At 37.4% G+C, this 26745-nt stretch overlaps 2 protein-coding genes and 1 long non-coding RNA gene across 6 annotated transcripts; 1 reads left to right on the forward strand and 2 right to left on the reverse strand.

The window, feature by feature from the left end:
• Window positions 1–312: 312 nt before the first annotated feature.
• On the reverse strand, window positions 313–11579 carry slc45a4b (solute carrier family 45 member 4b). 3 transcript variants are annotated; one of them, XM_052147735.1, is made up of 9 exons: window positions 11510–11579; window positions 9605–9663; window positions 8853–9458; window positions 6845–7033; window positions 6441–6620; window positions 3942–5053; window positions 2554–2653; window positions 2004–2215; window positions 313–1914 (listed from the first exon to the last, which is right to left on the reverse strand). In XM_052147735.1, exons 3-9 carry the CDS (start codon window positions 9100–9102, stop codon window positions 1546–1548), a joined length of 2412 nt encoding a protein of 803 aa, XP_052003695.1. In that variant the 5' UTR covers window positions 9103–9458; window positions 9605–9663; window positions 11510–11579; the 3' UTR covers window positions 313–1545. The 3 variants fall into 3 exon arrangements, with proteins under 3 accessions (XP_052003695.1, XP_052003697.1, XP_052003696.1); XM_052147737.1 differs by having other exon boundaries at window positions 8853–9663; window positions 10527–11579; XM_052147736.1 differs by lacking the exon at window positions 11510–11579 and having other exon boundaries at window positions 9605–10475.
• A 1514-nt stretch (window positions 11580–13093) lies between these two features.
• Window positions 13094–25167, forward strand: LOC127658447 (uncharacterized). The gene is made up of 3 exons (XR_007972383.1): window positions 13094–13268; window positions 24485–24628; window positions 24907–25167. It is a non-coding gene; the product is annotated as an uncharacterized LOC127658447 (long non-coding RNA).
• LOC127658444 (G-protein coupled receptor 20-like) lies at window positions 19551–26081 on the reverse strand. 2 transcript variants are annotated; one of them, XM_052147752.1, is made up of 3 exons: window positions 25619–26081; window positions 22648–22751; window positions 19551–21307 (listed from the first exon to the last, which is right to left on the reverse strand). In XM_052147752.1, exon 3 carries the CDS (start codon window positions 21289–21291, stop codon window positions 20212–20214), a length of 1080 nt encoding a protein of 359 aa, XP_052003712.1. In that variant the 5' UTR covers window positions 21292–21307; window positions 22648–22751; window positions 25619–26081; the 3' UTR covers window positions 19551–20211. The 2 variants fall into 2 exon arrangements, with proteins under 2 accessions (XP_052003712.1, XP_052003711.1); XM_052147751.1 differs by lacking the exon at window positions 22648–22751.
• Between the last annotated feature and the right edge of the window lie 664 nt (window positions 26082–26745).

The raw sequence follows: 26745 nt of genomic DNA on the forward strand, positions 1-26745 counted from the left end.
ACGCGCGTTGGTCTACCTATCATTATGACTTTCCATAGACATAATTATTTTTATACTGAACAAACTATGGATTATATCCCCAAAACCTAACACAACCCCTAAACCTAACCCTGACAAAAAAAATTCTGCATTTTTTGATTTTCAATAAAATATCGTTTAATATGTTTAAGCTATTTAAATTATGGGGACACAAAAAATGTCCTCATAAACCAAATTTATAGCATAATGCCCTTGTAATTAATTGTAACATAAAACATTTTCCTCGTAAACCACATAAACATGCCCACACACACACAAATACTAAAGTCAGTGTAAAACTTTTCTATTTATTTAAATTGTAGACAAAATCTACATAAACATATTGTACCATATAAATTGTCAATTTGGTCAATTCAAACACTATAAAATAAATCACAGCAGTACCTTCCACATATGACAAAAATGATATAACGTTTCCACCTTGCTTAAAACACACACACACACACACACATTGGTGCGGCTATCCTTATGAGGACTCTCCATATACATAATTATTTTTATACTGTAAGAACTGTAGATTAAACGTTCTGCATTTTTTTTATTTTCTAAAAAGCATTATTTAGTATGTTTAAGAGATTTTAATTATGCAGACACTATAAATGTCCTCATAAACAATATTTATAGCATAATTAATACCCTTGTAATTACCAGTTTGTAACTTAAAAAATGTCCTCGTAAACCACCAACATTGTCATTTTGCTCACTAATCACTGCTGCACAACAAAGTTGAGGGGGTCAGCCATTTCTCTACAAAATTATGGTTGTACCTTAAAAGAGTTCCCAAGAAAACCAAAGCTTATTCAACTTTTAAAACAACTGTCTTACAAAAACTTTAGAATCATAAAACATATGAACAAATCATTTTGGCATTGTGAATAATTACATACTATTCAAAAGTGAGCGTCACGCTCAGATGCAACAGCTGTTTAGCTTTCCCCTGAGTGTTTCTGATGCGATGAGACTAATGAAATACAACAATAATCCAACTGGAGAACAATATCAGTCTACATAGAAAACATGACGTAGGTTGCCTTTGCACAAACATACAACTGGAATGTACTGTATTTGTTGAATTTGAAGTGGAAAACAATGCAAAAAAAGGAATAATGACTGCAAAAGAAAACATTTTCATTGTAGTGATGTAAAACTGGTTAATACTTCTACAAAAGTGAAATGTGTACTCTCATCTAGAATATTAAGTAATGTTCATGCTGGGCACAAACAATAAATATCATGAGAAACAATCTGAAGTATTTGACTCAAATACGTTTGTCTCTGTACCGTAACTACAGAATTACATTCAGCATTATGTAAAAGAGTGTATGAATCTATGGTAGAGAGTGTCCCTCTTAAACTATCGATCTATCAGTAGGCCAACAATATCAGCACTGAGGAGAAAATCTGCACACATTAGCTGCAAATGCAGCCTTTCACCTTACCCTTGTGCACTTATTGTGTATTCCAGGATCTGCACTTTTAAAACTCAAGTTTATCCAGGTTTAACAATCAAACTGAGGATTCAGCCTCTGGCTTGCCAGCACTGTTCCTCGACACTGAATTTAGAACACTGAGTTTCTCTGTACTGTTCTTGAATGCTGCATCTGACATTATGGAGCAGGAGCCTTGCTCATCTTCATCGTCACTGTCATCTTCATCAGGAGTATCGGGATAGATGACAAGGAAAGCTGCAGCAATGAAAGCAAGAAAGGAGCCTCCTGAAGCCACCATGGGGATCACTCTCACTGTACCGACTGCATCTACGACTGCGCTGAGCGCTGATGCCACTGAGATCTGAGCGATGTATGCCTGACACGACAGGATGGCGCAGTCGATGCCAAAGCCTCGCTGTGAGTTGCCAGGGCTGTGATGAATATACTATGACAATGTTAAAGAAAGATGAAATGATACACTCATTAAGAATGCCGTTGAAGTGAAGTAACATGAGTTTTCAAAATTATACAGACCTCTTTAATTTCATGGTACTGTCCCAGCAGAGTATAAGGGCAGTACGATATGCTCAGAGAAATGACTCCCATGGTGCTTATCATCACCATAGCAACATATACATTTGGAAAGATGGCCATGACAGCAGTGCCGACAGCGAAGCCTAGAGTCCCCAACATGTAGATGATTTTAATGCTTAGGTCGTAGTTGTTCAGAATCCTCTGAAGCACATCTATAAAACAGGTTTCTAATTATTCAAGCTGAATAGTACTGTACATTGTCACTAACAAAGTCAATTCCTAACTTGACCATAAGCTCTGATCTCCAACCATGTACAGAAAAAAATATAAAAGTTATGATACACAACAGCCTATTTTGTCCTTTATCGAGGGAATTACAGATTCAAAACAAAAATGTATAACCACTGAAATATTAGGACTATTACACTCTAAAATCTGCATATAACACCTGTCAAGTGATTGTCCAACTAAACCCTCTCTCACAACTGCAAAAAACAAAAACATAATCTATAATTAACCAATTCAATCAACACATGAACGCTACACTCACCTGAGCAGAGGGCAGTTGTAGCTGCATAGATCACAAGCCCCCAGCAGCCCATCTGAACTCCTTTACTGTAGTTCTGCAGGGCAGTGGAGTTAGTAGCAGCCTAGTTTTAAAAAACAAGAACAAATACTTCAGTATTTGATACTGAGAAATAGAGCCTGTATCATAATATCGCTTTATAAAACAAAAATACATTGGTATGCCATAAAGGCTAAAACTAACCAAATTGATCTGATACGTTGTAAAGCTAATCATTTGGTTTTATTTTTGGTATTTTTTTTTTTATTATTTTCATTAGCAGAGCACAATTAAACAAAACTACTGGCCATATTGTGTCTAAAATGTAATTTACTTGATATAAAATTATTTGTATAAAAGCAATGACAGAATAATGCTGTATGAATATCACAGCAATGAATAGGGGTGGGCAATATAAGCAAACGTATTGAGATCTTGAAATATTTGGTCGATATCTATACCTATCATGATAAACACATTTTTATGGAAAGTGTTTGAAAAAATTCAGTCCCTTTTTAATGTTTCATATGTCCAAGGTAAAGGTAGACCTGTCATGTCCATTGCAATTTAAAAAAAAACATAAAAAAAAAAACACATCAATAAATAACTAACTGATTTATTTGATCAAATCTGCAACAATTTTTAATCCAAGCAAAAAAAAAAAAACATATGGTTGAACTTTTTAGTTGAACATATAGGCATTTGCTTTTATACTTAAGCAAACCTCTCCATCACACAGATGTTTGGATTTAGCCTTCCAACCTTTTTGGCGACTATATACAGTACAAAAACAAAAAAATTTTCTATTTCTGTGTTTGCAGCAGAAAAGCTGGTAAGAAAGCTTCACAGCATCAGCAATAGTAACTACGGGGAGCGGGGCTTACCAGAGGAATAGTTCCAAACCACAGAGGATGCAGCTTTTTATTTACAAACTGTTCCTCATTTTATCTCAGAAAGTAAAGTGATGGATTCCAAAATGCTGTCCACCATTTTTACATACAAAAAGAAAGAAAGAAAACCATTTAGCAAGCATTAGGCCTAAATAGAAATACAGCATCAATCTTTTATCTATGGGTGTGATTGTGAGGGAGAGAGCTCTGATCAAAAACCATGAAATGATGGAACATTTTAAATGTAAGATTTATGTAAGCAAAAGCAACTAATAACAGGTGAAAATAATATAATGAATATATTATAATGAAATTTGTAGCACAACCTCCGATTCCCTACCATGCAACTGTGTTTTGCATAACCGCAAAATAAATTATACTCGTTGTGTAAGTGTAATATTGTACTAATAATGTAACTGCAATAAAGTAATAATTTACATCTATTTTTTATTTGCAAGATAACACAAGAAAAACTCTTCTTACAGTTGGGTCTCCTTCAAAGATGACCTGGCCCATGAAGTCAGTGTAGAACACAGCCTGTGCGATCATGGAGAACCAGGTGAGGAGGTGACATACACACAGACGCCAGAGCTGAGGAGGCATCTTCAGCATGGACAACCAGAGCTGTTTGACTGTCGAACCACCATCCCCATCCTCACTTTCTTCATCTTCTGCATTCCAGCTAGATGCAACAATGTGACTCAGCTGCAGCTTCTGTCGCTCATGCCGTCTAGATATTATGTCAATGTCATTCAGGCTTCGTGATGATTTGATTGGCCCAGCCATGTTGGCATAGCGATGGCGCCATTGAAAGCCCACACGTCCATGATATGAGAAAGTAAAAGAGGGTTGGCGATAAAAGGTAGGGTGGCGGCAACGCACTGTGGCACTAGGTTGACGCAAGTTGGGTTTTCCTGACTGACTTGTGGCATTTGTGGCACCAGTGATTTGAGTTCCTTGAACAGCAAAGCTTCCATTTATAGCTTTGGCAGCTCCAGGGACATTTTCCTCATTGCTCTCAGACTTCTTTGACTGGTGGTCAGTGTACTGACCAAGCTGGATTTTGTTGATGTCTCGGTAATCCAATGACATTCCATCTTCTTGGAGAGCCTGAAAGTACTGGAATATAGTTGGTTCAATGTGGCATAGAAACTGGCCATCGTGTTCCAAGTCCAAGTCTGGGTCAAGCTCTATGGAAGCATCTGGCATGGCTAGAACTGAGTCGCTTTTACTCCGCACCAAGTCAATGTTTAGAAAGTCTGCTTGGGCTTCCCGCTCAGACTGATCATATTCATGGGCTGTAAATGGCTCCTCCTCAGGAATAAGTTCTAAATTAGGCATGAGGCGAGTGGATGGAAAGCTTCCACAGGAATGAACAGAAGGTAGCCTTTCTGCATCCTCATCATTCTGTACACTCTGCTTGTTGGGGTTATACACATGCTCCTTAATGCTGAAGAGGTGAAGCGTCGCAGAAATTATAAAGATGATGGCTGCAAAGAAAAAGAGGACCTGCTCTTGGGCCTTAAATGCTTGACCCAGGAATGTATCGGTCCAGTCCAGCCCTCCAAGCATGTAACCCAAAGCACCTCCCAGTCCTAAAAGAAAGGAAGGAATTTACATCACCTAAAACTACACTAGTTGTTTGAAATTCCAAAAAAACAATGTAACCTAACTTTCAAGCCCAAATATCTAATATGAACAAAGTATAATCACAGTTCACTATAGTGTCAAGTATGTCAAATGCCGGTTTTCATTCATGTAATTTAGGGCTGGGCAATAGGATGATGTGATATCGGATTTTGACGATATCTCACAAATATACAGATGCCGATTCCAACACTCAATGACAGACGCTGATCGACAATATTGGGAAATGGCAAAAACCTGGATCTGGGAAGTTATATATTAAACAGTATAGTTATAATAACATAGTATATATAGTTATATATTAAACAGTAGCCCAGGGTGTGAAACTATCACCCGCCAAATGCGACAAGGCTGAATCCAGTTTGCGAGCTCCACATAATGGCAAATGGGGCCCTTGGAGATGATAACTGATTTAATTTGGGGAGATGGTAATTTAAGATTTTTTTTAATCATTTTTATATTTTAATTGCTTTTTTAGTTTAGTTTTAAGTGCATTTTGCATTTGGAAAATGTCTTTTGTTTATGTTTTTCATGTTTCAATTAATTCATTTAATTTTTAAAACAAAATCAATAAAGCAAAAATACAGTATTCTCCAACCCTTAGCAGGGGGGTTGATGATGCAATCAAATATCACAATATATTTTAAAGTGATTATCAATAAAATATATTTTACATATTGCCCAGCCCTAATGTAATTAGAACCTTATTATGATTAAGTCTTCCTATTCAGCTTCTTGAGCTAATAATTATCTTAGAAGACCTTCTGCGTTGGGGGGCCTTGGTAGCTCAGCGAGTAAAGCCGCTGACTACCACCCCTGGTGTTGTGAGTTCGAATCCAGGGTGTGCTGAGTTACTCTAGCTAGGTCTCCTAAACAAACAATAGGCCCGGTTGTTAGGGAGGGTAGAGTCACATGGGGTAACCTCCTTGTGATCGCTAAATCCGGGTGGCGAAGGACAAGTCTCAGCCTCTGCTTCTGAGACCGTCAATCCGCGCATTTTATCATGTGACTTATTGTGCATGACACCGCGGAGACTCCGCATCTGGAGGCTCATGCTACTCTCCGCGATCCACGCAAAACTTACCATGTGTCCCACTGAGAGCGAGAACTACTAATCGTGACCACAAGGAGGTTATCTCATGTGACTCTACCCTCCCTAGCAACCGGACCAATTTGTTTGCTTAGGAGACCTGGCTGGAGTCACTCAGCACACCCTGGATTCGAACTCCCGACTCCAGGGGTGGTAGTCAGCATCAACACTCGCTGAGCACTGAGATGGTTTTTAGTAGCAGGCTAAAGTACAGAGCACCTCTATTCCAGTCTCAGACGCAATACCTCCTGAGAAAGAATGGATAGTTAGAGCCACATCCTGTTCTTCTGTATCAGCCACATCCAGGAGGTAGGCTCTGATTGGTCCCTCCAAAGCATCAAGACAAAAGTCTAGAATCACCACACCAACCACGGTCAGCACAATCCCAATAAGTTGACTGCTAGGTATGTCACCGAGAGACAGACCTGATTTACAGACAAGTTAATATAAACAGGAGGAATATTAATTTACACTCATTTATTTATGTAAATCAGACAGAATTATTTGTTATAAGTCTGGGGACTCATATTTATTAACTTTAGCAAGCAACCCTGTAGAGATCTGTGCAGAAATGGTCATGGACAATAGGTAAAAAAAAAAAACAGCCAAAACTAATAGAGGAAGATTAACAAATATACTGTATACATACCTATGATGGATCCATTAAGAAATAAGGCCAGTCCTATTAACACTCCAACACAGAGCACCAAAATGAAGGGTCTCCTCTGTCCCCATTTTAAAGTGCAACGATCACTTGCTGAGCCAATCAGAGGTGTAAAAATTAAACCCAAAATAGGGCTGAGGAACCAGGTTAAGCTGTAGTATTGTTCCGGGAGACCTGTAAGTAGAAACAGGCAGGTATTGATTCAAAGATAATCAAGGTACTGTAGTTAGTTAACAATTTTATTCCTTCAAACACCAACCAAAAACAGAATTACACAAGTCACACAAAAACCTTTATATTTGTAGTCAACAAAATACAATGATGGTTCAGTTTATAGATTTGATATCTGGCAAACCAAAATTGCATCATTAATATTCACCAGAGGTATATAAATAAAATACAGTCTAAAATTATGTTAAAATATACCAATATTTTCAGCACTCTTGTCAGTAAGGAGGGAGTTCAAATACATGATCAGGCATGTTTCAGCATGCAGTCTGCAGTTCATTAACCTGCCATTTACAGCACTATAAACCTTTCACACTAAATATCTAAAAATGTCTTGTAGTAATGAAGCCATCACTTTGTCTATGGCAACACAATTATTATCAAATGCGATGCCTCATTAGTTAATGTGAACATTGCTTCCTTACATAAAAACACATCTGAAATGGTTGGAAGTTGGTTTCTCCATTGTTTCCACAGTTACTGGTGAGGGAATTATGTAGCTTAAAAACGGCATTTAACATTGTCCAGCCACATGCCAGGAATGATGACATAAAAAAAAAAAACACTTCATTATTCAAGTGAAACTGATATGTTGTTCAAACTTCTCCTTTCTATCATAAGTGTTTATCATTCTAAAAGCACACGAAAGCACTTTAGGTCATGTGTGTAGCAGGATGCAGACTGAGAATGTGAGAACAGAAAGTGCAGACAACCGACATGTCACATGCCAAAATCATAACTCTTTACTCAGGGAAAAAAAAATCTTTAAGGACTACCAACCATCTAACTGTCTACAATTGCACATCAGAGCTCTGCACAAAATTCCTTAGCATAACCTCTGCAGCTCAGGTATTGTTAAATTATTAATCAGGCTGTCTTTATTATACAGCAATAACATTAATCGTTACATACCTCATATGACAGAACTTAAAGAGATGGTTTCCTCAATACACACTGCGTTTAATGTTTCACAGGACATGATTTTACAAAAAAAAAAATGGATGATTTTCTCTAAAACTGCAATCAAAATGTATTGAATCTATTCTTAAGAAGTAGTCTACTGAAAGACAACATATATTTTGCTTGCACCTGCACAGTTAAGGATCTTAAACGGAAAACCACCATTAACAAAGTGATTTAGGAAAATGTAATTTTAGAGCCATAAATACACAAAAACTGCTTTTGGTATGAGATTAGAGGTTTGAGAAAGTGCCATCAGAGCAATCCAAACCTTTTGTTGTATTAACCCTGCAGTTCCCTGAGTGAATCTACTGTCATTGATCTTATCCAAAATAGACGGAAAACAAAGAGAAAGAGAAATGCGCACATTCACACATTCCACACAAATGCTATTTCATCTATTGTTGCATGCTACAGTGGAAACAAACATCCCTCCATCTTACATAGGGTTCGCATTGGCACACTAGGGAGTCCTTACCAAATCCAGGGAATGTCCCTGATCAATCATTATAAAAAGAGGCCTTAAGCCTAGAATTAATTAAAAATAAATTGATCAACTATTAACTCTTTATTTATACGAAGTGCAGACCGAAGGGAGTGCAAAGAGCTATATGCAAATATTTTAACTAGACCTAGACCTATTTTATATCGACTGATGCTTGACAGAATTTTCATTTTTGGGTTAATTATCCCTTTAAATGTTCTAATAGCATTTTTAAAAGCATATGCTAGCAGACATATAAAAGAACACTGGGGATGATATTGAGGGTTTTTAGTTTATCTGGAATGGCGGGTGATGACTAACCTAGCTGAAGCAGCACAGGTGTGACCAGTGCAGTTTCCATGGCGTAGCAGAAGTCTCTCCCAAACATGACGGCACCATGCATGACCCATAAACGCTTAGGGATGTGATCTACAGAATCCTCACTGGCCGACTTATCTGACATCTCTACTTCCTTCTTCTCTGTGTCCAGATTCTTCTCTGGCACGACTGCCATGTCCAGCACTGTAACAGACTCCGACACAGCGTTCTTAGGTGCCATACTGGCCAGCATATACAAAGCTGGTGTGGGTTCTTGATCCAGAAATGGTTCTTGTGGTACTTACAGACTCCCCGTCACAAGCCAAACTCCTTTTTTCCTCCTCAAAACCTCCAAGCTGATCATTCATAATCCACAGCAGGTTTCTGATTATAAGACACTAACCCATAGTCAAAAGAGAGGTCATGTTGTTCCATATATTTCAGTAGGAGGTCTACCAGCCTTTGTAATGAATACAAATCCATATAGAGCTTTGTTGGTGCAACTCAAAAGTCATGCTTTCTCGAAAGGAAAAAAGGAAAAGGGGGTGGGCATGGAGAGCAGAACAGGTGAATGTTCCTCTGTGCGCCTCCATAGAATTACTTATTAATCTACATGACAGCAAGAGAGAGATAGAGACAGAGCGAATGAGGGATAGAATGAGAGAAACATCTTGGCATTAACTACTGATATTTAGAAAGATCAAGGCAGTGGAAAGATGTCAAAACACAAATCAATAGCTGGGTCAATAGTTTACCATTCCGATAGTAAACATAGTTTTGCAGAACTGGCTTATATGGCATATCCCTGCAATCCCTGGAGAAAGAGAGATAAAATAATAAAGTGACTAAATAAATAAGAAAGAGACATTAAAAAGATAACAGATACTAAGAGATGTAGATACTAAGAAGAGGAATCAACCAGATGATGTACAATGACAATGGCATACAATCCCCATTTCCAATTATAGAAATGAAAACATTCACACATTCTGTTGCATTGTGTTTGCTTCCATCCATGTTCTACTGTCGTATGGCAAAGCCAACAGTAGTGTGTCAAGCCCCAAGAGTAATTTTAAATGAGTTACCATTACATAATCATGCTTTACAAAGCTTATGGACTAAAGTTTTACATCAGAAAAACTGATGGTGGATAAAACGTTGATATGATAAAAAAAAAAACAACACATGAATAATTTGTTAAAACTTTACAATAGGTAAGTGTAGTAAGTGAACCTTAAAAAGGTTCCATTCATTAACATTAGTTAATGCATTATGTTTCATGAACAAACAATGGACAAAACACATTTTTTATAGCTTTTTTTAATCTTGGTAAATGTTAGTTAATAAAAAATACAGTTGTTCATTGTCAATTCATGTTAGTTCATAGTGCAAAAACTAATGTTAGAAATATGATAGAAATGTATTAGTATGTTGAAATTAACAATAACCAAGATTAGAAAATGCTGCAAAAGTGTTGTTCATTGTTAGTTCATGTTAACTAATGTTGTAAATGTAACCTTATTGTAAAGTGGTAAAAATTATTTTATAACCAAATAGCAATACTTTTGTTAATAATTAATTTAGTTTTAAATAATTCAAAAATCTGATTTCAACATGTATATTTTAACTGTAACTACTACAGGAACCTTGAACATCATACATTGTAAATAGACTTACCTTATTCCTCAAGTAGTCTTTATTTCATAAGACGCCCAAATGGGAAATAAAAAATTATAATGATGAAACTTCACAATCATATGCCGAGCTTCAAAAGGCTACAGAACTGCACACTGAAGAGCCACACACAGTCTGTGTCAATAACAGACAGTAGCAAAGCTACAATGTGTTATCAGTTTCAGTTGTGGGCTACATGAGATGCTCTTGATAACTGCCCATCCCCTGTGCAATATTCTGAAAAGGCTACACCCTGAGTGTTGTGACAGGTAACATTCTCCTCCTGAGCAGTGCTTACATGGCTGCATAGGGCTGTTTTGATGTTAATAAGTTGTTAATATGGACATCTGTGTGGACTGGAAAGGCAGACAGGACATGGGGGCAGGGGTCATAGGACTTCAGCTATGAGGACAGTAACAGCGATTGGTGCAGTGTCATGAGGACTTGGAGTATGGCTGAGAACTTCAAAAACATATTTATCCTTGAGCTGAACCTTGTGCTAAAACCTTTAGAAGAAGGTGATGGGGCTCAGATCATGCCCACACAAGTAGTTTTTCAATTTTGTGATTGGAAGCACGCCTTGAAACCAAACATTAGACCACCTAGTCATCTTCAGATCTGTTATCAACTTGAGACACATGAACAACTATGCTGGCTAACATAAGTGTGGATAACACCATCATATCAAAATAAGACCCTTTATCATTAGTGTTTTTTTAATGGATTTAGACGGATTGCCAGATCATCAGACAGTTGCATGCAGTCATGTGCTCTGATATGTGTACTATTGCTGATACTTTCTCTAACTAGTATTTCTGCAGCCTGTTAGCCGGGTTGCTAGCCTGCTAATTACCTTGCTGACAGCAAATTAAGCTGATACCTTCAGTTCCTGAGCTCGACGAGCGGTCCGACTCGTATTCATTTATAAATAAAGTAAGAATCTGAGCGTCCACAAATAAAATAAACTGTTAAAGATCCAAATGTACCTGCTCTCCTGTAACAGGTCACGGACGCAGCGCTTCTTTTGTCTGCTTGAGGTTGCCAGACGTTACGCTTTAAAATCCCCCTCACCAGAAATGTTGTACGTGTTAAAATCTGTCAACGAAAGTAAGTCATTACGACTTCGTTGTTACAAATGTCATTATTAGTGTCCACTCCTTGAATCCATTAAAGACACAAATGTTAATAAGAAATATTGACGACAACATGGAGTAAACCGGGTTTGTTAAGCTCATTGGGCAGCATTTGTTGCACGATGTTGATTGCCATAAACAGTACATTTTCTGTCATTTTCTGATGGTTCTTATGTGTGTGTGTGTGTGTGTACACTGGTGTCCAAAAGTTACGAAAGAAGTTGGTACTTTTATTCACAATGGCATTCAACTGATCACAATGCATCAGGACATTAATAACGTGAAAAATGACTATTAGAATTTGAACTTTTTTTCAGATCTTCTTAAACTACTTCTCTTTTTGTTTTTCTGTTTCAAATATGGCTTTTGCTTTGCAATTCTTGACATAAGGCCTGCACCCCTGAGTCTTCTCTTTACTGTACATGAAACTGGTGTTGTGCGGATATAATTCAATGAAGCTGTCAGCTGAGGACATGTGAGGCATCTATTTCTCAAACTAGAGACTCTGATGTACTTATTCTCTTGTTTAGTTTTACATCTGGCCTTCCAAATCTCTTTCTGTCCTTGTTAGAGCCAGTTGTCCTTTGTCTTTGAAGACTGTAGTTTTGGCAATTTTTAAGCATTTAAGCACCCTCAAAACAATGACCAATGAGTTTCTAGAGAAAGTTGTTTCTCTTTTGCCATTTCTTACCTAATATTGACCTTAAGACATAACAGTCTATTATGGCAACACAAAAACAAACAGAAAGACAACATTAGCTTCATTTAAAATAGCCAAATAGCCTTTGGCAGTGTTTGAAATAATGGCAAGTTATTTTCTAGTACCAAAATAGCAACTTAGCAATATTAATCAAGGATAAGGTGTTGGAATGATGGCTGCTGAGATGGGGCGTGTCTAGATTGGTTCAAAAGTGACTTTTTTTTTTTTTTTTAAAAAGTGATGGTGCTGTTAACTTTACTCTTAACATCAGTAATGTCCTGACTATACTTTGTGATCAGTTGAATGCCTCTTTGGTGAATTAAATTACCAATATATATATATATATACACACACACACACACACACACACACACAAGCCCCTTTCAAGGTAAGTTAATGAGGCAAGTCCATAAATGCTAACAGATCCTTTCAAAAGCATATGCTATAGCCACAAGGTTTATACATTATATGTGTTAACATGATTTTAGTAGAGCTGTTGGAAAAAATCTTTCAGCGATGCATCGCGATTCATAATCAAACCATTCTGAATCGATTCTCAAAAGAATCAGAATCGATTTTAGTTCAGTTTAAATCACGGTAGAGCAGTGGTGCACGCCAAAGTCAGATGTAAAAACAAAGACGCGAGTTGAGTGCGTGCACTAAAGTCATGTGCACAAACACGACTGATAGTAGACCAGCTGTATCAAACACATGACCATTTGTGCCCGAATGAAACTACAATCCCGAAATTCTTTCTCAAACCCACGCATATAGCAACAGGAGAGTTTATTCGGATAAGAAGCCAACAAACAACATGAAAGACGAGCTCGCACCCATTATTGCTCTGATTTGCACACAACATGGGAAAACACAGAAGAAAACAATGACGAGGCAGCTGTTCGGGAGATGTTGGTGATGTTTAAATTTTTTTAATAATTAAATCATATTGAATGATTTAAATGCTTAAACAAAAAGTTATATAATCCGTTGAAGTAATATTCAGTGTTTTGATAGAGAACCAATATTTTATTTTGTGCTTTTAAGATTTTTTACAAGGTTCTAAAGAAAGAAACTGAAAAACTGAGATACTCGTTAAACTATTGAATTTATTTAATCTTGTGGATGTCCCATGTGTTGTTCACAGCTCATACTAAATGTTGTTATGTGACTCGTTCTGATTTTGAAAACAGCTGTTAAATAAAAAGCTGAAAGGGAACACGCACAAAAAATGATTCACACATGCGTAGACAATTTCACACGCATGATAGCCTACCTAATTCACTTACACACAAAAAATAAATATTCACAAAAAGCACAGCGCAAAATAAAAGTATCCATACGTAAAATACATTTTACAAACGCAAAACTTTCTTCATAGATATACAACTAGTCGCAAAAAGTTTCGAATGTTTAAAATGTACGAGTGTATCCATGAATCTATGCAAATCGTTATTCACGTGTGAATCCCCTCGGATTTGTGTGTTTGTGTGTTTTGAGACTTTCCTGACAGAGATCTCTTCCCACGTGGGTCTGTCGTACTCTTTAGCCAATCAGATGCGAGCTTAACCATTCATATCATAAGCCACTGATTCTGCGCACCTTTTGCGCAATATGGATTAATTAGAACGGAAATGAAGCCTTTTTTTATTTTTATTAAGATTCAAACAAACAAAGTCAATGTACAGTCAAAACTACAATAATACATATATAAAGAGAAAAACAATAAAGCCAGGGGGGAAGGCTAAACATCATGTAAATATATATATTTTTTTGTGTACGTGATTTAGGTATCATGCATGTGAAATTGTCTACGCATGTGTGAATCATTTTTTGTGCGTCAATTATTTGTATATATTTTTCGAAAAGACGCAACACAAATTGCTGCCTGAGTCCGCCATGACAGTTGTTGACCAGTAGCGACCTTTGCTGCAATGCTGAGAATACTGTGTGTAACTGCGCTGTTATGAATTGAGCACGAACACATTTCACATCGCAACGTGTGAACTCGAGCTCGCGTAGCAAGGTGCGTCTGCATTCATACTTGCGTAGAGTATGTTTGGGCATTTACTCAACTTCCAAGCCACTTAATCAACAGGTTCCATTCAAACTTTGTTTTGTAGATAATTTCAGCTATACAAGTATAATTTGTAAACTTTGTGGCTACTTTAAAAAACTGTAATATTAAAGTTGATAGAAAGTCATGGAATCTACAGCAGTGACATCATTATATACAGTATGCTTATTGAAATCGCATTGGTCTTCTTTCTTGCATCAACTGTATTTTCATACTGGATTATGATTGGTCTTGTCTTGTTTGCATATTTTACAGGTGAATTTTGTGTGCAGCCAAAGCATACCTGTAGATTATTTTCTACTAAGATACCAACCACCGTGGCTTTACCACAGTAGAGAGCAAAACAGTAAATAAGTGTGTTTTGACAGTAAATCACAATTTGCTGATACCATGCAAATGAGGAGAGTCATAAACTATTCAAGGCAAGTTAGTCCACTCAGCAGCCATTTTTGGAGATGCTATCAGGCAGCTATTTTCTATGGATACATGCCTCATAAAAGTACAGTTCCTATTTACTTGAATGGAGAAAGACCGAAATATCCAAAGTTGGTCAAAATAAAGTCCAAAGAATATATTTCACATCAGCAGTTAAATCTGACAACAATGGTATCATAAATTGCGCTTATTTAGCTCCGATCTCACACACACACACACACACACAAATCATTTTGAGGCTGGTCCAGCTAATGCGCATGCACGCTCCAAGGTTGACTGACTGGTGACGTTTCTATCTAAAAGGTGATTGGCTCTTTTACCTGTAAGGCAGGACTTTCTTTTCTACATCCGCCATATTGGGAGTTGCAATTTTTCCCATTCATTTTAATACAAGTGCTCCATCTCAGGCTAAAAAGTCTCTGGTGCAACTGATTAAACATGCTTTACTCAGAGTTTCATGACAACAGCAAAGTGAAAGCTTAACCTAAGCATACCATAATTGTAACACATTGTTATGTACTTATTTTTCCTACCTTGCAAGCACTTATTTCCTACAAATATACTGTTTATCCACTGTTTTCCTGATGGGTGGCACCATAGTGATTCTAATAGCCGCTGACTTTTTTTAAATTAACAATACGAGTATTTAAGACAACCACCATTTTCCACCAGAACAACAACCACTTTAAGTGTTAGTTTGTGTAAAAATTAGTTCAAGCTCTACTTGTGCTGTGAGAGTTGTTGTCTGTAATAACAATTGAAAGTAGTTTAAATTTAATACGCTTAACATCCACTAAGAATTACGCTGATGCGGATGAAAACAATAGAGAACGGAAAACAAAAACAGGCATCCGTTATGAATCTAGGAACACTTTAACGTACAGGAAAAGGTGTCATCTGTGCTTCAAGAAGTAACATCTAAAATACATTACATTAGGTTACATCAACAAAACAAATTTTATTGGTTAAATCAGGTAGAATAGAAATAGCTCCTTTGTTAAGGTAACAACCGCATGATTGCACTTTTTACACTGTAGTATGTTACTTATGCTCTGAAATGCTGTGGTATGTTATTATTTAAGCATTGTTGCTTCGCTCTTTGGTGAAATATATGAATGTAGTATAACTGTGAAACTGTTTTCACATTTGAAAGCAAGTGCTAGCTAAGCAAATAAAATCACTCCCATCTCCATGTAAAGGTATTATTATGGCGTCAAATCAATGACAACAATCTGCACGTTACTGACACTCACGCGCAATAGATTAAAGCCACATGACGAAAAATGAAAAACTTGCACGCTCATTTTAAACCCTCATGCGCACGAAATCTCCTGTGCATGCATTACAAACTCGCGTGAATAACCCTGTGCAAGCAAAATCATTCTTCAAACTTTGCTTGAGGACACACCTTTAAATTTTGTCAGTCCGGCACTTGCTGTTTTGTCTGTAATCTTAAATATCATTGGTTATTCCCCTTTCCCGGAAGTCAGCTGTGATTAGCTCCCTTTTATTATGAAGAACCATAACAAACTCACCTGGGGCTGGTTGCACCAGCTATACTCCATCTTATTTTAGTTGTGGCGTAAATGGGCAAAATAAACTGAAATTCACAGCTTTTTAACACTTCTGTGTACAAATTTGAAGGCTGCTTATTGGATCAATATAGGAAAACGTAATATTATTCGACTATGCATTACTTTATTGATCGCTTGCGACCTAAGTCTTGCCTCCATTTTCCTCCATTTAACAGGGCTGATTTCATACTATATAATGTTTATCTTTGCCAGACACTTTAAAAACAGTAAGTTTACTACAGTTTACTAGATAGCAGTTGCAATCCTGGGATGTTCAGTAGAACTACATAAAACTGTTTATCTTTTATAAATTGTAATACTCCAGTAATAAGACTCCAGTAACAAGTGGCAAATCGGCTGATTAACAGGGGAGATGCGTGCAGAGAACATAGGCTGATTATTCAACATTTTAGTTTTGTATGGTCGTCTGTTTGATCCTATCCTTTGATCCTAAAACACTTTGTTACATGTACTGTAGTATCTTGGCTCATGTTTGTCTTAGGCATATACTGTATTTCAATAAGCCAATTTTTACTCTTAATTTCTCTCACCATTTTATTCCAAATACTGTACATGCTGTGTACTTGCCACTTAGTTTTCTATGTTTGGCCTAATATTGGTTTCTCTTAGGCTCAGTTGTGGGATCCTGCTAGGCATGTTGTTTCACTTTTACACAATGCTCTAGCTAATGACTCTAGTTCAATATCTCAGATTGGTAAGTAAATTAAATTAAATATTACACTTTATCACAATGGAATTTCGTAATTATCATTAACCACAATAATATTGTTTTATTGCTTTATGTGTAGTATAAAGCCACAAGGGCTTCAGTTTTTTAAACAGTTTTGAGTGGTTTCTACAGATGAAGGGCAGGTTCAGTGAGAGCCCATCAAGACATACAGCTGTTGGCAACACAAATTCCATGTAATCCAAATCAAGTGGAGTTCTCAAAAGTGCTCTCTCACAGAGAATTTGCTCCAAAAGATGGCGCTTCAGAATGTGCTGCAGAATAAAGAACAAAATTGAAACAAGCAACACATATTACAAAGTAACAAGAAATCACCTAGTGATCTTAACCCTTAAATGTTTTTTGGTTTGTTTTTTCAATGGGGGAAACAGATATTTGAGAGGCTGGGGGGAGGGACTGTAACTGGGCCAAATATCTCACAAAAATGTTCAAAAGAGATCTGCAATTACTCAGGTCAAGTGACTTGGAATAAAAGCTCTGGCATTACTTCACCATCTTTATCTAGCATTGTGGCATACCTATTGGTGATATCTATTTTCATGGGAGAAACTGTAAGATTAAAAATAAAAACAGTATTTAAAAAAGTGTGAAAATGAATTTTTGAGTCTTGGAAAATGTGTTAAAAAACAAAATTTCATTTTCTGAGGTGGTTTATGTTCCCTCACATTTAGAGTTAAATCATCTAATCATTAGTATGACAGCAATGATCTAAAAAGAGTCATCTGAAAAGTATCCTGTGAAGAAGGCTAAAATGCACCTGGTGTAGTAAACTACAGCTAGTAATAACAATTTAGGCACAGTTTAGGCCTAAAAGCATAACTGTGGGTGACGTGTAGGTAGGAACCCTTGTACAAGGGATGGAAATCATAATAAAACAATCAAACACTCATTTTGACAAGATAGCAATATCTAAGCTGATAACAAAAAATGCTTTCTCTAAAATGTTTATATTGCATGCTTATTTATATGTACACTAAATTACTTTTTTTTTAATCTAAAGTGGCATACTATATACACTCACCTAAATGATTATTAGGAACACCTGTTAAATTTCTCATTAATGCAATTATCTAATCAACCAATCACATGGCAGTTGCTTCAATGCATTTAGGGGTGTGGTCCTGGTCAAGACAATCTCCTGAACTCCAAACTGAATGTCAGAATGGGAAAGAAAGGTGATTTAAGCAATTTTGAGTGTGGCATGGTTGTTGGTGCCAGACGGGCCGGTCTGAGTATTTCACAATCTGCTCAGTTACTGGGATTTTCACGCACAACCATTTCTAGGGTTTACAAAGAATGGTGTGAAAAGGGAAAAACATCCAGTATGCGGCAGTCCTGTGGGCGAAAATGCCTTGTTGATGCTAGAGGTCAGAGGAGAATGGGCCGACTGATTCAAGCTGATAGAAGAGCAACTTTGCCTGAAATAACCACTCGTTACAACCGAGGTATGCAGCAAAGCATTTGTGAAGCCACAACACGCACAACCTTGAGGCGGATGGGCTACAACAGCAGAAGACCCCACCGGGTACCACTCATCTCCACTACAAATAGGAAAAATAGGCTACAATTTGCAAGAGCTCACCAAAATTGGACAGTTGAAGACTGGAAAAATGTTGCCTGGTCTCATGAGTCTCGATTTCTGTTGAGATATTCAGATGGTAGAGTCAGAATTTGGCGTAAACAGAATGAGAACATGGATCCATCATGCCTTGTTACCACTGTGCAGGCTGGTGGTGGTGGTGTAATGGTGTGGGGGATGTTTTCTTGGCATACTTTAGGCCCCTTAGTGCCAATTGGGCATCGTTTAAATGCCACAGCCTACCTGAGCATTGTTTCTGACCATGTCCATAACTTTATGGCCACGATGTACCCATCCTCTGATGGCTACTTCCAGCAGGATAATGCACCATGTCACAAAGCTCGAATCATTTCAAATTGGTTTCTTGAACATGACAATGAGTTCACTGTACTAAAATGGCCCCCACAGTCATCAGATCTCAACCCAATAGAGCATCTTTGGGATGTGGTGGAACGGAGCTTCGTGCCCTGGATGTGCATCCCACAAATCTCCATCAACTGCAAGATGCTATCCTATCAATATGGGCCAACATTTCTAAAGAATGCTTTCAGCACCTTGTTGAATCAATGCCACATAGAATTAAGGCACTTCTGAAGGCGAAAGGGGTCAAACACAGTATTAGTATGGTGTTCCTAATAATCCTTTAGGTGAGTGTATGTCACTATATATATATATATATATATATATATATATATATATATATATATATATAACAACTTGAAATCAGTGGTTTAAAGTCACCAATGTAGACACATACATGTTTCATTCTCCTGTTACTAAGGCTATGATTTAATTTCCTGCAACCTTACAATTAATAATAAAGCATCTTACAACTGCAATGACAGAAGTCAAATTGTATTTTATTCTTTATAGTTCTTAAAGTTCTATAGTTAAATCACAGGAATGCAAAAATTAGCTGGTCAACTTGTTTTAAAAGTGTCTGGCAAAGATTCACAGTCCTTACATACATTATATAACATTACATCAGCCCTGTTATTATATGTAGAATTAGGCACAAATAAAGTAATAATGACACAACTAACTTCCTGGAAAAGGGTATAACCAATGATATTTGAAGTTACAGACAAAAACATCAAGAGCCCATCCCACAAAATTAAAAGGTGTTCTCACAAGCAATGTTTTAAGAACGATTTTGCTTGTGCAGTGAGAGTTTGTATTGCATGAGCAGGAGATTTCATGTAAGTGAGGGTTTAAAACGAGCAAGCGATTAAATCTATCGCGTGTGCGAGCATCAATAACGAGCGTGGATTATTGACATTGATTTGCCTCCATATTTTTTGAGTTCATAAAGAATACTAAATAAACTCAAAAATGCAAATGAACAGATCAGTCAAAACGTCCATCTGTGCCAATTGTTCTGCCTTTAGTGCAACATGGTTATGGCAATCCTTTAAATACTGTACAGGGCATTATGGGCCTCAACCTTATGCTGGTTTGCTTCCCTGCTCGGCAGGGCTCATGTTAACCCTTCTCGTACTGTGAGCAATAACAATCACTGTGCCTGAACCCTTAAAACTTTTCTGCACACTGATAATGTCGCCACTTGTCTGCTCTCTTTCTGTCTTCCTGAAAAATCTCTTCATGGTAGACTGAAAGTTAGTGGTGACGAAACAGTAGACCACAGGATCCAAGCAGCTGTTCAGGCTGCTGAGAGTGACGGTCACATGGTACATGATCACATTATGGGGCAGATCAGGATTGAAGTAGACCAAAACCTGACGGATGTGAAACGGTGTGAAGCAGACAGTGAAGATCACCAGCACTGTTGAGAGCAGCTGTACAGCTTTCATACGTCTCCTACGGCTTTGCTGCAGAAGGCCTGGGCTGGATAGGGCGCACATGATTCTGATAGTAAACACTACAATGATCACCATTGGTAGGAAGAACTCAAATACGGCCAACACAAAGAGTTTGGAGAGGCAGCAGGCAGAGTGCTTGAAAGCCGTTGAGAGAAATGAGAATGTCACAATGATGGCAAACAGCCAAATGCAGACACACAACACTTTGGCCACATTCGGGTTTCGCCACTTCCGTGAGGCCTCCACTTGCACTATGGCCAGATAGCGATCCACACAGATGCTAGTAAGAAAGAGGATACTACAGTACATGTTGACAAAGTAGCTGAATATGTGCAAATAGGAACAGTTGAGGCACTTTCCCCCACTGTAGTACAACAAGATACGGGTGGGAAGGGAGAGGTTGACCAGCAGATCTGTCACTACCAGGTTAATGGTGTAAATGACTGATGTAGTCTTTGGTTTAGTCCTGAAGCAGAAGACATACAAGGCCAGACTGTTGAGGGTCATCCCTACCATAAAGATAAGGGTGTTGATGATCACCAGAGCAATCCACAGACTGTAAAAGTCATTATAGAGGCCTTCATCCAAGTGGGATAATCTATGTAAATATGGCTCACGGTATGGTGAAGTGTTTGTTGTTAGGGGAGGGAATGATGTTGATGTGAGGTTTACATTCAATGACCTATCCATCTGGGTCATCTCCATGGTTTTGGGGCTGGATCTGCACCAAAAACACAAGAAAAATAAATAAATTATAAAGGGGAATTATATTATTATTATTTTTTTTAAAAAGGTAACCTGCAATTGTTACCTCAATGATCTATTTCTACTAGATCTAACTCATAAAAACTTTGTTGATGCAACCTAATTTGTGAGGTTGATTTAGATAAATATTTTACATTTTTACTTGAATTAAAACAGTTAATTTATACGAAGAACATTATGTTTAGGTTTTCTGACAAAACATTGTTGCAATGCATCCATTTTTTGTTCATTACTTTCATTTTACATTTAAAATGAACAGAACAAATTCATAAACCAATCCCCATTTTTTGAACTGAACAAAACTGTAAGAAACGTTGCAGTAAAGAACCAGAGCTTAATAACTCAGCTAGAGTTTGAATGCATTTCAACATCAATTTGACATCAAAACGTTAATGTATGACTTTTAAAACAAAGGTTATCAAGGAATGTGGGTCTCCAGCAAAATTTTAATTGTTGTTGTTCGTTCATCGTGATCGATGATGACCACAGCCACAGGCATTTCTTGATCAGTAGATTTGTGTGTCCGGAGATGGCTTATCAGTCCAATCCGAGCACAGAAGTCTCTCCCATACATAGGACATGTGCGTGTTTGTCCAGATGTAGATGTGACATTGGCTCTTTCCTTTAGTGCTTTACGCTTTCTCTGAGCTTCAGCTTTTCTGTTGTTTATTATTACTACGATGGCTCATGTGTGGACCCTGCTTTGCCAGGAAGGACGAGCATGAGTTTCCCAAGTACTGACATGTATGTCGAAGCTCTTCAGGGAAACTTTCAGTGAGTCCTTGAAGCGTTTCTTTGGATGGCCAACAGATCGTTTTGCTCTCACACAGCTCGCCGTATAGAAGCTGCTTTGGAATGCGCTCATCTGACATGCGAGCGCATGTCCAGCCCATCGGACTTGGAATTTTTGTAGAATTATATAGACGCTTAAGCAGTTAGCTTTCTGGATCACCTCAGTGTCTAGAAGTTTGTCCTGCCACTACATTTTCATGATCAGTCAGTGACAGCTCATGTGAAAGTGGTTGAGGTTTTGGCATGTCTACTGTAGACAGTCCAGGTTTTGCAGCCATAAAGGAGAGAGGTCAGCATGATTGCTTGGTAGACTTTCAGCTTAGTGTTAAGGCTGATTCCTATGCGGTCTTAGACAGTATGTCGTAGTCGTCTAAAGGCTGCGCTTTCTTTGGCAATCTTGTTGTTGACTTCATCATCGATGCTTACTGTTCTTGTGAGGATGTTGCCCAGGTATGTATAGCTATCTACTGCAAGTAGTTGACTGTGATGCATTGATCTACCTACCAGGTGTTGGCTGGAACATGTCTTCTTGGAATTGATAGTGAGTCCAAAGTTGCAGCAAGCCTCTGAAAACGTATCTAAGCTTGACTGCATACTCTCCTCTGATCCTGCATTGAATGCACAGTCATCAGTGAAGAGGAGTTTTCTTAGTACTGTCTCTGTAATATTAGTTACAGCCTGCATGGTTTTCAGGTTGAATAGTATTTAAAAGCAAATGTCATCCAGGAATGTGGGTCACCAGCAAAATGATTTAGTATATTATAATATAAAATATTTATTGTTGCTGTACACAGATTTGATGCAGTACACACTCTAAAAAGTTGTATCAGGTAACAAAAAAAGAGCTTCATGCTAATTCTAAATTAACTAGTTTTATTAAGTTAAAAACTATTATTTAATGTCTGAATTAACTTGACAAAATGACAATAAAAAAATGTTTATTATATTTTATTTTTTAGATTCGAGCATTTCAGTTATATGACTAAGGAGTATTAACTTTTCTAAAATGAAACTAAATCCATACGTTTTTTTTGTCTTCCATTGATACCTAGTGGTGTGGATGCAGCATCACTCAAAATCAATAGTTTTATAGATGTTACAGATGCCATTGCAGAAATTCACTTTTCACAATCAGCCATGATTAATTTAATCCATGAGCGAAAGTGTCCAATAACAAGATGGTAACTGAGATTAAGTGAGTAGTATTCAGCTGGTCATGTTATTCTAAAATGCCAGCCCCCATGAGGGCACTCCTGCCCCATGTAAAATAAAACAGCTTTTATAAGGTATCTGATCTGACTAGAGTCCTCATCTCAGGTGAGCAGTCATGATTTTATACATGTTTTAAAATAACAATTCTTTTCTTCAGGAGTAAAAATCTTTTAATGGGGAAAACAAATACTGATTGCACCTTTAAACAATAAGGGTTGACACAGCAAATGGCCAATCAACTACATTTGTTTTAGCATTAACTGAACTAATACTTTAGTAGTTAGCAGCTATATCATCCAATAGCTCAAGACCAGTTGCCCACTGAAGCTAAGCAGGGTTGAGCCTGATCAGTACCTGGATGGGAGACCTCATGGGGAAAACTAAAGGTTGCTGCTGGAAGAGGTATTAAGGAGGTCAGCAGATTGTGCTCGTTATGTTGTTCCCAAAGCCCAGTATAGAGACAGGGACACTATACTGTAAAAAGGCACCATCCTTCAAATGAGATGTTAAACCAGGGTCCTGATTCTCCAAGGGCAATACTTGTAAAGTGAAGGGGTGTAACCATGGTGTCCTGGCAAAGTTCCCCCATTAGCCCTTATCATTAATCACCTCCTAATAATGCCCATCCATTAACTGGCTCTATAACTCTGTTCTTTCCTCTCTACCAATAGCTGGTGAGTTTACAGGTGCTCTAAGGCTGCTGTTGCACCATTCAGGTTGATGCTCCACACTGGTGGTGGTTGAGGAGAGTCCTCTATTCACTGTGTAAAGCACTTTAAGTGTAGAGTCAGAAAAGCACTATATAAATGTAACATTCATTTATATTATATCAGGAATAAAGTTTTGAGTCAAAGTTATGCCAACAAAAGTAATTTTTAGGGTCAGATCATGCAGAAATTACTTCTAAAATGGTAAAAGAAATAGAATGGTAACAATGGCATGTTTTTACCTTTTACAGTTTCAGTTTAATTTCTCTTGTCTTGTTGTACTTTGGTTTGGTACTGTATACTAGGACATTAAAATAAATCCTGTTTTAAGTGTGTCTACATCTCAAACCCATGTCACATGGTACAATGTGGCATCATATAAAATAGGCTCCATAAACAAATATGCTCTCCTTCCATTTCAGGAGGAATGGGCCTAATAAACAGACAGCCCGGAAGCCTCTGGTGAAGAGGTGCCAACAGTCTGTCGTGGTTCAGATGGTGCTCAGCGCAAGATGTGTTTATAATTGATATTATTTGTTTAGAGATTGAGATTCATGGGAATAGACGTAAGTCCCACTACTACACAAATGAAAATACACACTTACATCAGCTCTGACCAGCATCTAGAGTCATCAGGCTTCTGACCCCTTAGCGTGTTTATTTACCAAGGCCTCAACTCAATTTACATCGTAATTGGAAAGACAGAATAACATACAATACTTATTTACCAAAATAAAGTTGCTTAGATGACAGACAAAACTCCACATAATCAATTTTAATATTTGAAAATATTTTAAATATTTCAAGCATAAATAATCTAACATTTGAATGCTTTTCTTTACAGAATGCTCTGGTTGTTTGGCAGTTTCACACTGACAGTAAAAGAAAACGCATCAAGCTGCAGAAGATTGACAAGCTCATCAATAGTTTGTGAGAGAGGCGGTGACCTCTACGGAACTATTTCTCCTCTCTGAAACAGTATATTAGCTAATCGTCATCTGGAATCTGACTCACAAATATAAAGAGATGTCATTCTCCAGAAGCAACAACAAAACGAATGGCCCTCTCTTAGAGACACAGTGATGCATTAAGGCTGTCCAAATAAATATCTCAGTGTGAGTCGTTGTCAGAGCTTTTGATGCAGGCAGAATGTCTTTAGCTGAAAGATGATCCCTTGCTGTGGCAAAATACTGATACGTAACAGCCCCTTGCAAAAACTTTGACTCTTTCAAGTATATACTGTACAAGCAATGGGATGATTTTATGATGCAGGAAATTCAATAAAGTATAACTGCTGTCCTGAAAATGTGAGCATTCTACTGAGTGCAATTTCAAATTTAATGTCTTTTTTTCTTCTTTATCCAACTAAATTGTACCTTCAAAGTCTACTAAAGAAAAATAAACAAAACAAAATGCTTATACATTGGTTTAAATCAGTAAAGAATTTCTCCATTCCTCCACATATTTTACAAATGCAGGGAAAAGTGGCATGGCATGAAATTGTTGAAATCTTACAACACAGTCATCATCATACAAAACAAGATGAGATTGCTTACCTGCACATGTAGAGGGGAGAGATGTTGATTTACAGTGTAGAAAAGTATTTCCCTGGTGAAACAGAAATGCTGTAGAGCTTCTTAAAGACCTATTAATGGTAAAAAAAAGAAAAACATTTATATCATTGGGCAGCAAAGATACTGAACATCTTCACCATAAAGAGGCCAACATTTTCTCCACCACTCTGTCTCTTTCACTCTCTTTGACGCTGTTCTCTTCTGTATTCTGGCCTGCTGCCACTTTTTCTGTGTCTCTTTGTCAGTTTCCTTCCCACCCTTTATGCTCATATGCTCACAGGAAGTTCAATTTAGTTTGGATAAACTGACATTACAAACACAAGGTTCAGGGATACAATACTCTTCAAATATATTGTTTTCACCGTATGCTCTGCAATAAAATTGAACACACTATCAAATACAATGCTATTGAGGATCTTAAACTGAATTAGAATGAGTGAATACAAAGTTATAAGCTTAAATACACAATTATGGCAGGTTTATCAAGAAAACTTTATTTAATTAAAATGCCATACAAGTAATTCCTTTCAAAAGATGTGTTTGATTACTTTTAAGGGTGTCAGAAAGTCAGCCAGATAGCTAAAATAAAAGAGCAAGAAATATTAATACTGCTGGACAAGTCAAAACTTTTTCCACATTTCCTGTCTGGAAACTCATCCATCACCATCTGCCAAGGCTACATCCTGGTGTTTCCGAAATCTAGCTAACCAAAGATATGACGACAGTAATTTAGGATAAAATGTGACAAGAGTGAGTTTGCAACACTTATACTGTGAGCTTTTCTTTTTTTATTAGTGTTTAATTGTATTTTGAGTACGTGAATCATATTTGCATGTGGCATTTGTACAGATCAGCCATAAACTGTTGAAAGTCATCCGCGTTACGCAATATGATCCAGAGCCCTGGTCCCATCAAAGAGAGATAATCTGTTCATCTATCAATCATCATGCTATTTTGTCTCTCTTAAGATTTATTAACATATGTACAATTTCATTGGCCCAGAACAATAATGTTACCTCTAACTCTTCCAACAGTGTTCTGGTTTCATGTAAGAACACGCTTGTGCAACTCTGACAGATGCAATCAATATCTAAAACAGAGGTGCTCTT

Source organism: Xyrauchen texanus, chromosome 17 (genome assembly GCF_025860055.1).
Source record: "Xyrauchen texanus isolate HMW12.3.18 chromosome 17, RBS_HiC_50CHRs, whole genome shotgun sequence".
NCBI classification, from domain to species: Eukaryota; Metazoa; Chordata; class Actinopteri; order Cypriniformes; family Catostomidae; genus Xyrauchen; species Xyrauchen texanus.